The 13,129-nt window shown below is 37.4% G+C and overlaps 1 protein-coding gene across 2 annotated transcripts in view; it reads left to right on the forward strand.

Annotated features, from left to right (window-relative positions):
* TNKS (tankyrase) overlaps window positions 1–13,129 on the forward strand; it is a 215,731-nt gene that overhangs the window by 159,836 nt on the left and 42,766 nt on the right. For both annotated transcript variants that reach the window (XM_058720163.1, XM_058720162.1), the window contains exons 13-15: window positions 5,574–5,653; window positions 9,547–9,692; window positions 11,896–12,061. In XM_058720163.1, coding sequence (XP_058576146.1) covers window positions 5,574–5,653; window positions 9,547–9,692; window positions 11,896–12,061 — 392 coding nt within the window. The remainder of the gene's footprint in view (window positions 1–5,573; window positions 5,654–9,546; window positions 9,693–11,895; window positions 12,062–13,129) is intronic.

Consider the following 13,129-nt stretch of genomic DNA (forward strand, 5'->3'; position numbering starts at 1 on the left):
TCTATAACATCCCCTTTTCTTATACAGAAATGAAATGTATAAATAATGTGACCTACCTTTACAGCTACCTTCTAAAAACTCATATTAAATGCCCTAACTATAATATAAAGAATGACAGTAAGTTACAATAAAATAATTTATGATTATTGTAATAGTAATAGCTTGGGCAAAACTACACTAGAAGATAAAAATATACCCCACAAATTTCTGAAAGACCCCCCCAAAAGTACAACACAGTTGAGCATCACAGCTGTCTACTAAAATAGGGAACTTTCCAGACTTGTGGAGCTCATATGTGTTAGAGCTGAATCAGAGCTAACCAATCCCCTAAAAGTGTGCCGCACTGTAAGAGCTAGTAGTTAGGATTTACTTTCCTCAGGCTAATTCATTGGGAGGTAGTATCGTTCAACTTCAGTCTTAGATGGTTGATCTTGAGTTGAAGTAAGCCCTATCTAGGACACCTTTACTATCAAAACTAATAAGATCATAAAGGAATGAAATTTCCTGTTATAGGATTTCAAGCTTAAACTATGAAAAACATGACTTCATTTAACGTCCTGTTTCTACAGAGCAAAAGAACATTTACTTAAAGGAGGTAATCATGCTTTGACTAGGAAATAGTTCTGCCTTCCCAGTAAATTCTAATATAATTCCAAAAGGTGTGATTTTTGTTCAAACATTCTAAATGTTTTTCTTCTGCTTTTTACCAAGAACCATTTAGTGCTGAATTTTCAGTTAGTTTCTTTAAATTGTAACCATAAATCAGGCAAACAGATAGCCATCACGTTAAAAATTCTTAATAATACTACGCATAATTTAGAGATAATTGACAAAATGGAGAAGAAAGGATTGAATAAATTAGGCAGATTTGATCCATTAATGTTTCTTAAATGTCTTCTAAATCAATGCAATTAGAGTATATGACTTCTGGTAAAAGATAAAATTAAATACTGAATCACAAATGAAATATTTTATTCAATTATTCTGATAATTCTTCTTAGAAGTTTGTTTGGAAGATAAAACATTAAATAGGTAATTAAATGCTTAACATAGGATATGCCAGACTTATTGGTTTAATTCTTAATATTCTTTATTGATATGGAAAAATAATACAGTAGTAGAATTATATGATAAAATCTTGCCCTTAGAAAGGTTTTGAAATGGGAATTGTTTTTTGGAAGAGGAGACAATTTTTTTTAATTTTTAATTATTTGAGAGAGAGAGCACGCACACGAGTGGGAGAGAGTGGCAGAGAGAGGGAGGGAGGGAGAGAAAATCTTAAGCAGGCTCCATGCTGAGCAGGGCTTGAGCTCATGACCCTGGGATCATGACCTGAGCTGAAACCAAGAATTGGATGCTCAACCAAGCCACCCAGGTGCCCCGAGGATACAATGTTTTAAATTAATATTTCTGTGAGCAACTTGAGTATCTATAGTCTGTGGACCATGTACTAGCTGGACTTTTTGCTTGTACCTAAATTTACTAATCCAATTCCAGTTTATATCTCTAATGACTCCTAAAAGAATGCATCAGTCATATAGGATACATACCAGGTTATTGGAGTTCTGTTCTGGGTAACATTTTTATGAAGATACATTTAACTAATAATGTTGATACCAGGTTTAAGATCCACTTTTAGAAACCTGCACTTCCAGCTCTCAAGTCAGTAATTGCCAATAGTTTACATTAATAAAGTTTGAATTAGGGGTGCCTGGGTGGCTCAGTCGGTTGTGTCCAAGTCTTGGTCTCGGCTCAGGTCATGATCTCATGGTTCATAGGTTGAAGCCCCACATCAGGCTTCATACTGACAGTGCGGGGCCTGCTTGGGATTCTCTCTCTCTTTCTCTGTCTGTGCTCCTCCTGCACTTGTGTGCTTGCTCACTCTCTCTCAAAATAAATAGTTTAAAAATAAATAAATACCTTAAAAATAAAATAAAGTTTGAATTGTAAACTGTTGGCAGTATTTATGTCAAAATTAATGTCAGCAGCTTTTTATAAGCCAGAATTTTATTTATTTATTCATTTATTAAATGTTTATTTTTGAAAAAGAGAGAGAGACCGAGAGAGACCGAGCACGAGTGGGGGAGGGGCAGAGAGAGGGAGACACAGAATCCAAAGTGGGCTCCAGGCTCTGAGCTATTAGCACAGAACCCCACATGGGGCTCGAACTCACGAACCCTGAGATCGTGACCTGAGCCAAAGTCGGGACACTTAACTGATTGAGCCACCCAGGCGCCCCAATGAACCAGATTTTTAAAACATGATTTCAGAAGATTTGACTTTTTTCTCCAGACCTGCTTTCTCTATATTCTGCTGTGTCCAGTGTAGTAGCTACTAGCTACTTGTGGCTAAATTTAAATTAACTAAAATTAAATAAAAATTTTAAATCTGTTCATCATTTGTCCTAACCACATATGACTAGTGGCTACTATATTACCATAGATAAAGAATATATCCAGCATCACAGATAAATTTTTTTAAACAGTATGTTTAGGCTAGACCTTGCCATGAATTATTCTTTTTTTTTTAATGTTTCTTTATTTTTGAGAGAGAGAGAGTGTGTGAGCAGGGGAGGGGCAGAGAGTGAGAGAGACACTGAATCCAAAGCAGGCTCCAGGCTCTGAGCTGTCAGCACAGAGCCTGACGTGGGGCTCGAACTCATGGACCACGAGATCATGACCTAAGCTGACGTCACTCACTTAACCAGAGCCACCCAGGCACCCTAGAATGAATTATTCTGACTGTATATTCCAGTGTGACTATTCCATTACTTTTACCTAATCATTTATAGAGGTAAGGATTTGGAGATTTATAAGAGCTAAATTAAATACTGAAATCCCCACTTACATTTGCACATTGAAATAAGTCAGTAAGACCTATTGCCAGTCCAGTGACAGCCAGTCTACAGGAGACTTGTTTTTGTTCTGTTTTGTTTGTTTTTTAATAGCAAACTGCCTTCTGACCTTTGGAACTTTCAGTTTGGGTTTCTTCTCTTTTCTTTTTTTTTTCTTTTCTTCTCTTTTATTTTCTTTTTAAAATTCTGGTAAGCCAGAATAGAATTGGAGAAAAAATTAGAAGCCTATCTTTAGCCTTTGACTCTAAGTGAAATCTTTAATTTCATACTCTGAAAAGGCCAGTGTGCTCATAAAGGAATTTACTGATACAGTACTTTGCATATCAGCTACTCTTATTTTACCTATGTTCCCTTTTAACTTCATTTTTATATCCTTCTTTTAATTCTGTTTCTCTTTGTATGAAGCTCCTGGGTGTATACATATCCTTTCAGCTACTACTTTGTTCCCAGAAATGAATCTGTTCTAAGCCTGTTCAGGATTTATAATGGATGCAAAGGTCTATAATTTCTATAGTAATTAATCAATATCTTTAAATAACTACTTTCTACTCTTTGACAAGGAGTAAGAATTTCTCCATAGTTCTCAGAGATATTTTTATATTTGCATAAAAATTTTTGCTTGATTGTAAAATTATAACCCTTTGCAAGTAGTCTGTATCAAGACCACTATGCCAATTTCAAATAATTGATAGAATGAAAACACTTATCCATACGAGCAGTATCCCTCAAATGCTAGAATCTGAAAATATCCAAAGTTCTAACTCTATAGACATAAACAACTGTCATTTCACTTTGCGAAATATTACCTATATACATCCAAAGGATGTTTCTGTGAGCTCTGCCAGCTGCGAGAATTACTGTCACAGAGACATAATATCCACACCGACTCTCTCACCCATTAATGCAGCAAAGTCGTGCACACCGAGAAAGGAGGCAAATGAGACAACAAAGAACAGGATAAAGGCAGCCAAAGAAAGAGTGATGGTGGGCCAGACACACTGACCCCAGTATAAAATAGCATGCTGGAAGTCAGTTCAGCAAATGCTTTCTGAATGTTCTCTGTGAAAAGGACCTTGAAGACGAGCAAGACTTGATTTCTTTCCTCGACAGTTCCACAAATTAATGAATAATAAGCTCTTGTCTAAAGAAAAATACTTATTGATGTTTCAAAAATGTACTTCATTAAATGAAATATTTTCCTCTCCTCCCTTTAATCTTAGCATTTTATCTGCTAAGTAATATCATGACTAAATAAACACAGTTTATCTTTTATGGAAGAGTTCTCAAAACTTATGCTGTAAAAGCCACTCTTCCTGAATGAAGCACTTTAGAAAGAGCTGAAGTTGTTTCTTCTGAAATCTAAAACCTTTTCATAGCATCACTTGATCTTCCCATGTAGACAGAGGACTCAAGGAAGGATCTTTGATCAAAAGATAATGTAATTTTAAATCTGCAAGAGGATTTAAGGGAACCCAACACTCACTTTATAGGTGCAAAAACTAAGCTATTAAGTGATTTGTCCATCATCACTGTTAAAATCCAGGTCTCCTGGACTTCACTCCTTTTGTGTTACGTGAGTGTGTATACACATGTGCAGTAGAAAGGCCAACGTAATGTCCACAAACATATTTTGAGTGACATATTTGTACATTGTTTTCTTTAAAAAATTTTTTATTTGGGCCTACATGTAATGAATTTTTGGTTTATATTAATCAAAACACTTCATCTGTTAACTTCATACATCTGGACCTAATGGCCTAATCTAATTATATTCCATTTGGCATTTCTGTCACATCTCCCAATTGTACAGACATTTTTTATTGCATTTCCCTGAAGCCATTCAATAAATGTGAATTAATGTGAATTTTAGTACACTGATTATATTTTCTGAGATCACTAATTTTGGGAGTAGTATTTCTGTTTCAAATTGAGGAAGTTGAGGCCAAAAAGAAAAAGGCTAAACATTGAATACTGAAAGTTGAGTGGCTTCCCTAGGTTTGCACAACAAAATCAATGGCAAAGCTTTGCGAAAGCACTTTGTAAGACCAAAGTATCATAAAGATGTTCTTGATACTGTGTTCTATGTTTCTTTATTCCCTTTTGCCAAGTTTTGGCCAGAAGATTTGAAAGCTAGCATAGTAGGGACAGAGAAGGATTTATATGTCTTCGAATTTATTTAAATGTAGCTTAGGATGGGGGTGCCTGGGTGGCTCAGTCACTTAAGCATCCAACTCTTGATCTTGGCTCAGGTCATGATATCACTGTTTGTAAGTTCAAGCCCCACATTGCACTCTATGCTGACAACATAGAGCCTGCTTGAGATTCTCTTTCTCCCTCTCTCTCTCTCTCTCTCTCTCTCTCTCTCTCTCTCTCTGTGCCCATCCCCCCTCCCCCACTCTCTCTCTCACTCTCTCTGTGCCCACCCTCCCATCCCCCACTCTCTCTCTCACTCTGTCTGTACCCAGCCCCCGTCCCCCACTCTCTCTCTCACTTTCTCTCAGAATAAATACTTTTTTTTTAATGTGGCTTAGGATGAGATGGATGTAAATTGAAATAAGAAGCCACTTTTTTCTCATCTGAAAACAGTTTAGAAAATCCATAGATTATATCTCAGGAATTTCTGACCTCTTAATCCCTCTTTCCATTCACCAAGTAATTTTCCTTCTTAACTCTGTGATTCCTTAAAACCTAACACTAATCTCTCCTCTCTTTTATTCAGAAAGTACACCTATACGCACTTCTGATGTTGACTATCGGCTCTTAGAGGCATCTAAAGCTGGAGACTTGGAAACTGTGAAGGTAAATCAGTGCTTTTAACATCTTGGGTGGCACTATTGAACTTTGCTAACCAATTCATTTTAAGCTTATAAGTGAAACCATTCAAATCCAAACAATGAAAGGGAAAAACAAAGTCGATCCATAAACCAGGAAGATTTCCTAGTACGTGCTTTATATCCATTAAACCAGTTTTAGTCACTTTTCTTCTGATTATATGAAAGCTCTTTTATTTTCACTTATATTAATGAAACTGTTACTTTTGGCCACACTCATAAATTTCTAAGCTAGTTCAAGCCCAGATAATAGTACAATAAATTTCAAAACAATGTTTCTTCAACTTTTCCAAGAGATTCTCAACAATTGCTCTAGAAAAGCATTCTTATGATCCTGCAACCATTTGGAATTACTTATGTACAGAGGATGGATTTTCTTTTCTATGTAACTCTGCTTGCCAGGAAAATTTTAACAGCCGTTGTTTGTGGTATAGAAACATGGTTATAGATTTAATTTTTTTCAAATATGAAATAATAGTCTGCTCTTGAATATGTTTTTTAAAAACACACACTTCCAGGGTGCCTGAATGGCTCAGTTGGTTGAGCATCCAACATCGGCTCAGGTGATGATCTCGCGATTTGTGAGTTCAAGCCCCGTGTCAGGCTCTGTGCTGACAGCTCAGGGCCTGGAGCCTGCTTCGGATTCTGTGTCCACCTCTCTCTCTGCATCACCCCTGCTTGTGCTCTGTCTCTCTCTGTCTTTCAAACATGAATAAACATTATAAATAAATACACTTCCTATCTGTAACCACTCATGCAGGGGTGATAGAAAGAGGTGGCATTTTGTTCTTGTTTGGGGGTTGGTCTTGTGGTTTCGTTTGTCTTTCTTTCTTTCTTTCTTTCTTTCTTTCTTTCTTTCTTTCTTTCTTTCTTTCTTTCTTTCTTTTAAAGAAAAGCTAATGTGAAATTGGGACTGATAGTCGTAACATTATTTTTTACAAACTAAACTTTGTCACTTATTAAGCAAACTCTATTTTTGTGATTTTTAGCAAACTACCTTTAGCATTCTTTCTGGTTGAAAATGACAATACATGCGCAGAAATTTTATTTTTGTTTCAGTATTTGGCCATTTCTAACATCTCTTCCATCTTACAAGAACATCTAAGTTATTTAAAGAAAAAATAGTAAATTTCAGTTGTAATAGCCACTGGGGAGAAATCTTAAAGTTCTCTTAGATCTAAAATTATATACTTTTTATTTTCATAATTAAAATTACATACTTCTTGTCATTTGAAATGTATCCTAATAACAGAAAATCTTTAGGGGCACCTGGGTTACTCAGTCAGTTAAACATCTGACTCTGGGTTTCGGCTCGGGTCATGATCTCATGGTTCCTGGGATCGAGCCCTGTGTCGGTCTCTGTGCTGACAGCACAGAGCCTGAGCCTGCTTGGGATTCTTTCCCTCCCTTTCTACCCCTCCCCTGCTCGTGCGTGCACACACACTGCCTCTTGCACTCTCTTTCTGTCTCTCAAAATAAATAAACTTAAAAAAAAATCTTTAAATAGAAAAGTGATCAGGACTCCTTTTCTGCATCACAGCATTGATAATCTGGGCTCCAGACTTACTACATGTGCCCATTATCATTAAATTAATCGTTTAGTATTTCCCGAATATGTAGTTTTTAATTCCACATGTTCTGTATGTACTGATAGGCAAATATACCACAGCTTTCAGGTTTCTGAAACAATCCATTCACAGTAAAGGCCAAATAATTTTTTATGAATGGAATGGAAGTGGAAGAAAAAAAGCAAAGGACAGACTGAGAATTAAGTGTGGTAGGTTGCTTTCCCTATAGGCTTCAGAAAGTATTTTTAAAAATTAGGAATTAGAGGCAAGGCTGTCTGCTGAGTAAAGCAGACAGCTTGACTGAAACTATGGAGACCAGGTGAGAAAGATGTGAAATTCTTTGGCACTCAAAAGAAAGTGAAATGGGGGGCGCCTGGGTGGCGCAGTCGGTTAAGCGTCCGACTTCAGCCAGGTCACGATCTCGCGGTCCGTGAGTTCGAGCCCCGCGTCAGGCTCTGGGCTGATGGCTCGGAGCCTGGAGCCTGTTTCCGATTCTGTGTCTCCCTCTCTCTCTGCCCCTCCCCCGTTCATGCTCTGTCTCTCTCTGTCCCAAAAATAAATAAAAAACGTTGAAAAAAGAAAGTGAAATGGAACAGAGAATGAAGAACTTCCAAATATTAGAAATCAAATATTTAATAAGCAAAATGAGCTTTTATTTTTGGGGACCTGGCTAAATGAGCTGTGTTTTATTCCCTACCTCATCCCTGTTTTGCCAATATTCTCTGCATGGAAAAAAAGTGAATTTAGAGTATAACAGCCTAAAGAGCCACCAGCAGCAGCATGAAGCAGCTTTCATCACGTAGGATACCAGTAGAAGGTGTTTGCTACCAATGTTTGTATCCTTTCTTTTTACTTTATGTGTTTATTCTGTTTTTTGATTCTATAGTATATGTATTAATGTAGCCACAGATTCACTTGTCGTGAAAGGATAAGATGTATGACCTGGCCAGATGACAGTGGCTCTTCGGAGTTTAGAGTCTGGGGCTTTTCCACGTAGAGCTGATGAGATCGTAGGCTCTCCCTTATGGCCCAGACTTCCTTCTGTCATGTAAGCATTGTACCACCTGAAAAGCCCTGTTTCTACCCTACCAACGTTGAAGGCGCCTCGTCAGTAAATCCGTAGAAACAGATGCCTTCCAAGGTCCTAGTTTTTATATAATCGTAGCTCATTACAGTGGCAGGAGTGGCAGCAAGATTGTCAAATGCCTGGAAAGTCCTGCCGTCATACCTTGTAGCCTAGAAAATGTCACTGTTGTCTCGGCTTTTTTGACTGTTCTTCTATTACCTTTCTTCACATCACTTCCCTGAACGAGGGCAACTAAGACAGTAAGCAGGGATCAAGCAGAAAGATCAAGAGATCACAAATCAGGAAAACCGGGTCTGAGTCTTCATTGTACCTTTACCTTGCCAGCTCTGTGAAAAAGGACAAGCTACTTAGCCTCTCTGAACCTTGGTGTATTTATCTGTGAGATGGAGATGGTGAGCCCCTTCACGGACAGTAATTCTCTCACTGAAAGAACATGAGATTCTAAATAAACTGTGGATTATTATTCACATACTGTTATAATTCATCTATCACCACCAGTGGCACAGCCTGCTGACCTTTCTTTGCTTCCCACTGCCGTGTAAGCAGACAGAATGGAGCTTGTGCTGAGACAGTAGCATTCGGAAGGAGACGAAAGTGAAGGCGAAACACTAGAGCATGACTGAAATCAGTCTGACTCTATGAGTCAGACGGACATCTCCCAAAGATCAGCTCAAGCCCTGGTGACTGCCCAGCTTTGCTGTAGTGGGTCAGGGGGCCGAGTGGGTGGCCCAGGCAGAATTTGTTTTTTCTGGAGGCTTTCTGCTTGCCATATCCGCAGAGCCAGGAGCTCTGGGTGGTTCTGTAGTCAAGCAGGGTCGGTCTTGCTTGAGGAAGGAGTGGCCGACCGCGTGCAGGACCGTAGACGCGCTGTGGCGGTCAATCTCAGGGAGAAACGCCCTGTGAGGATGAAAAATGAAGGCATCATTTGCCTTGGAAAGCCTTGCTTTATGCCGGGTTTTTCTTTTCGATTAGGATTTTGGCCAGGAAATGATGAAAAAAAGATTAAATTGCTCTGTAAACAGTAAGAACATTTGTAGACACTGTGAAGCCAGGCATAGTGTTGATTTTTAAACATCACTTGCGTGATCCAATCTTTGGAAATAAATATTCATTAGAAAATTACAGTTTATCTAAGATGCCTGCGGTATTTTGGAGCAAAACCTGTGAATAAATATTAATGTCCTTTGTGTGTGTGTGTCACTAAAGCAACTTTGCAGCCCTCAAAATGTGAATTGCAGAGATTTGGAGGGTCGGCATTCTACACCTCTCCACTTTGCAGCAGGCTACAATCGTGTGTCTGTTGTGGAGTACCTCCTACACCACGGGGCCGATGTCCACGCCAAAGACAAAGGGTAGGTGCTAGAATTGAGCCGTTTGGGACTTAAAAATTGTTAAAATGTGGTTGAAGTCTCAGATTCTTTTCCCTGTTAAAAAAGTCATGCATGCTTTTTTAAAACCTAAAGCATTAATAGAAACATACAGTATAGAAAACGAAAATTCCTGTCACCCCACCTTCTAGATAAAAATTTTGTTGTAATCCTCCAGACTTTTTAAAAGCAGTGGGAATGCTGCTGTGGGGGGTTGGGCTCGTTTTTAACATAAATGCGGATGCCATTCCATGCAGCCTGCTTTGTAATTTGCTCTTTCACCCAGAAATAGGTCTTGAATGGCTTTCCATATCTGTACTTAATTGTTCATCTCATCTTTTTAATGCCTATCATAGTATTTTACTGCATTGTATGAATATGTTTATATAGTTTATAATTTATTGTGTGTCCTTTTTTTTTTTGCTATTAAAAATGTATAATCTCTTTCCAAAAGAAGCCATCCATCCCAACGTCATTGCTATTAATAAACACATAATTTTATTTTTACCAACTCAGATATTCTGTATTTTTATGTTAGTTTACTAAATTATTTTAATTTATCTAGTCAGAGTTTAAAGCAGCCATGGCAGTATTTAGTGATGCAAGAAGGAAGTTTTATCTGAAATGAGCTTCCATATTCTGAGTTAATTTCATATCATCTCAAAATAGAAATAAGCAAGCACTTTTCTGTGCAATTACATATCAGAGTACTGTAGAATTAAACCACACAATTTAGACTTTAATTAACCATTATGGATTTATCTTTTAAAAGGGATACATCAGACTTGAAGTTTTGTAGTCCACTGGAGAGCAACCAACATTTATTTCTACTGCCCATTGTAGTTAGCACTTAGTATTTTTAATGTTTATTTATTTTATTTTTTATTTTTGAGAGTGACAGAGTATGAGTGGGGGAGGGGGAGGGTAGAGAGGGGGAGACACAGAATCCGAAGCAGGCCCCAGGCTCTGAGCTGTCAGCACAGAGCCCGACGCAGGGCTCGAACTCACCGAGAGATCATGACCTGAGCCAAAGTCAGACGCTTAACCGACCGAGCCACCCAGGTGCCCCAGCACTTAATATGTTTTATCTCAAAATATTAAAAACAAAAGTACTGATCTCTAAATAAAAAAAAAACATTTGATACCTTGTTTTGATACCTTGTTATATTTTAAGTGCAACTTAAGCTTATCCTTTCATTGCACCCTGTTTATAGGAACGGCTTTCTATCCTTTTAGAATGCCAGCTGCCTTCTAACCAGAGCTTGGAGTTGTCTCAGAATAGTTTGTTCATGAGCTGAGGTGGCTAGATTTCTCATGCAACTAGAGTTTATGGTTGGTGTCATTATTTTCCTCCCCAAATACTACAGTTCCTGGATCACTTGGATTTTGACTTTTCATTGCTTGACATCTAAATATTAAATCTGTGCATTGAAGCCACTGCTGAATTATTAGGAATTCAGAAATAAAAACGAAAGACAGAAGGTAGAACTTGACTGAGTAAATTAGTTAAATTTTTTTGTCTATTTTATAAGTAGGCATACCATTTTCATTAGGAAAACCCAAATGGAAGAAAATCTGAGTGGATGAAACCAGATTATTGGTTAAATATTCCTGAAATCACTTTGTAGTGTTGCTCTCCCTATCACCAGGATGAAACCTGAATTAAAAATATTGTGATGGAGGGGCGCCTGGGTGGCTCAGTCAGCTAAACACCCGACTCTTGATTTCCACTCAGGTCATGAATCTCACAGTTTGTGGGTTTGAGCCCCATATCGGGCTCTCTGCTGGCAAGGTGGAGCCTGATTGGAATTCTGTCTCCCCGCCCCTCCCCTGCTTGCACTCTCTCTCTCAAAATAAATAAATAAACTTAAAAAAATTTTTTTTAATTAAAAATATTGTGATGGAACCTTTTCTCTGGGTCTATCTGTGTGTGTTCTAAGCATAGGATTGCTGTGAAATTTCTGTCCCATCACCGAGAGGCTAGGGGAAATCCTTGTGTTGAAAGGGGTGTTTTTGAAATTATTAATCCTTACTTGGAAATGGGTGACTGTATCTTCAAGACCCTTTCTTTTTAAGTGAGTGCTCATCATAGTCACTGCCAAAGAAGAATTAACATCATTTTTATTGTAAGTATCATCTTAACACAAAGATCTGTTACATGTCTTAAAAATAATTTTTTTTTGTTTAGTGGCTTGGTGCCCCTTCATAATGCTTGTTCATATGGACACTATGAGGTAGCAGAACTTTTAGTAAGGCATGGGGCTTCTGTCAATGTGGCGGACTTATGGAAGTTTACCCCTCTGCATGAAGCAGCAGCTAAAGGAAAATATGAAATCTGCAAGCTCCTTTTAAAAGTATGTAATTTTTAAAATTATAAAATATAAAGTAATTGCATTGGCTTTTCGGTTAGTATGGAAAATTACATCACAGTGAATTATTAAGTACAATAAGTGCTGTAGAGATTGCTTACATTTTCTATTTTAGGGGCGTGTTTGAGTGTGATAACATGATACTTGCATAGCTTTGAATAGTGTCTGAAGTATCTTTCTGAGCTGATCTGATGAGTTCATTTCATCACAACTCATCAAGGTAGGTCTTGGAAAGAGTTGCATTTGTTTGCATTGCTTATACTTGTGGTATTAATATCAGAAAACATGGTAGAAGGAGAAACAAGTTTTTCAATCAACTGTGATTTTTTTTCTTAGTAACTGTATTATTATTAACAAACTCATTGCTCATTATCCAACATTAAACATACATGTCTTATAAGAACTTTGATATTAGATTTTTATTAAAATACAAAGTAATCTTTAAACAAAGTTATTCATATAAATTTGGGGGAAAGCAACGAGATAGTAGGAACTAATAGTTATATGAAACTAACGTAATGTTGTGGATTAAAAGATGTGAGAAATGATCAGACATATATTTGTGTAGTTTTCTGTCTTTTTTTTTTTTTTAAAGCTTATGCTGGTTAAACATAAATAGAATTCTTGTCCCCACCACCTTTATGCCATTAAATATGTTTTTATGAGTCTTAAGGATAATAATGTATTTGATACTCATTTTTACCTTCACTAGGTGGTAAGAAATAACTTGCAGGAAAAACAAACAAACAAACAAAGAACTTCCAGGTCACTGTGAATTCACTGTCTAGTTTGGTTTATTCTCAATTTCTCCAGTGGGCTGGTAGCAGTCTGTCAGGCCCATAATAAAGGTCCTTGACTTTTATTCATTTCATGTTGTAGGTGTAGATGATTCAACTTTTAAAATCAAATCCATTGTTAACACATCTACACCTAATTTCACATGAGGTGTTAAGACTTAAAATGAAAACAGTAAAAAATTAGCAGACTTTGGTATTGATTGCATTTAGAATCAAGTACTTTTTCCACTGGTGTATCTTCCTCTTCTTACTTCCT

This window comes from Neofelis nebulosa, chromosome 3 (assembly GCF_028018385.1).
Source record: "Neofelis nebulosa isolate mNeoNeb1 chromosome 3, mNeoNeb1.pri, whole genome shotgun sequence".
NCBI lineage: Eukaryota > Metazoa > Chordata > Mammalia > Carnivora > Felidae > Neofelis > Neofelis nebulosa.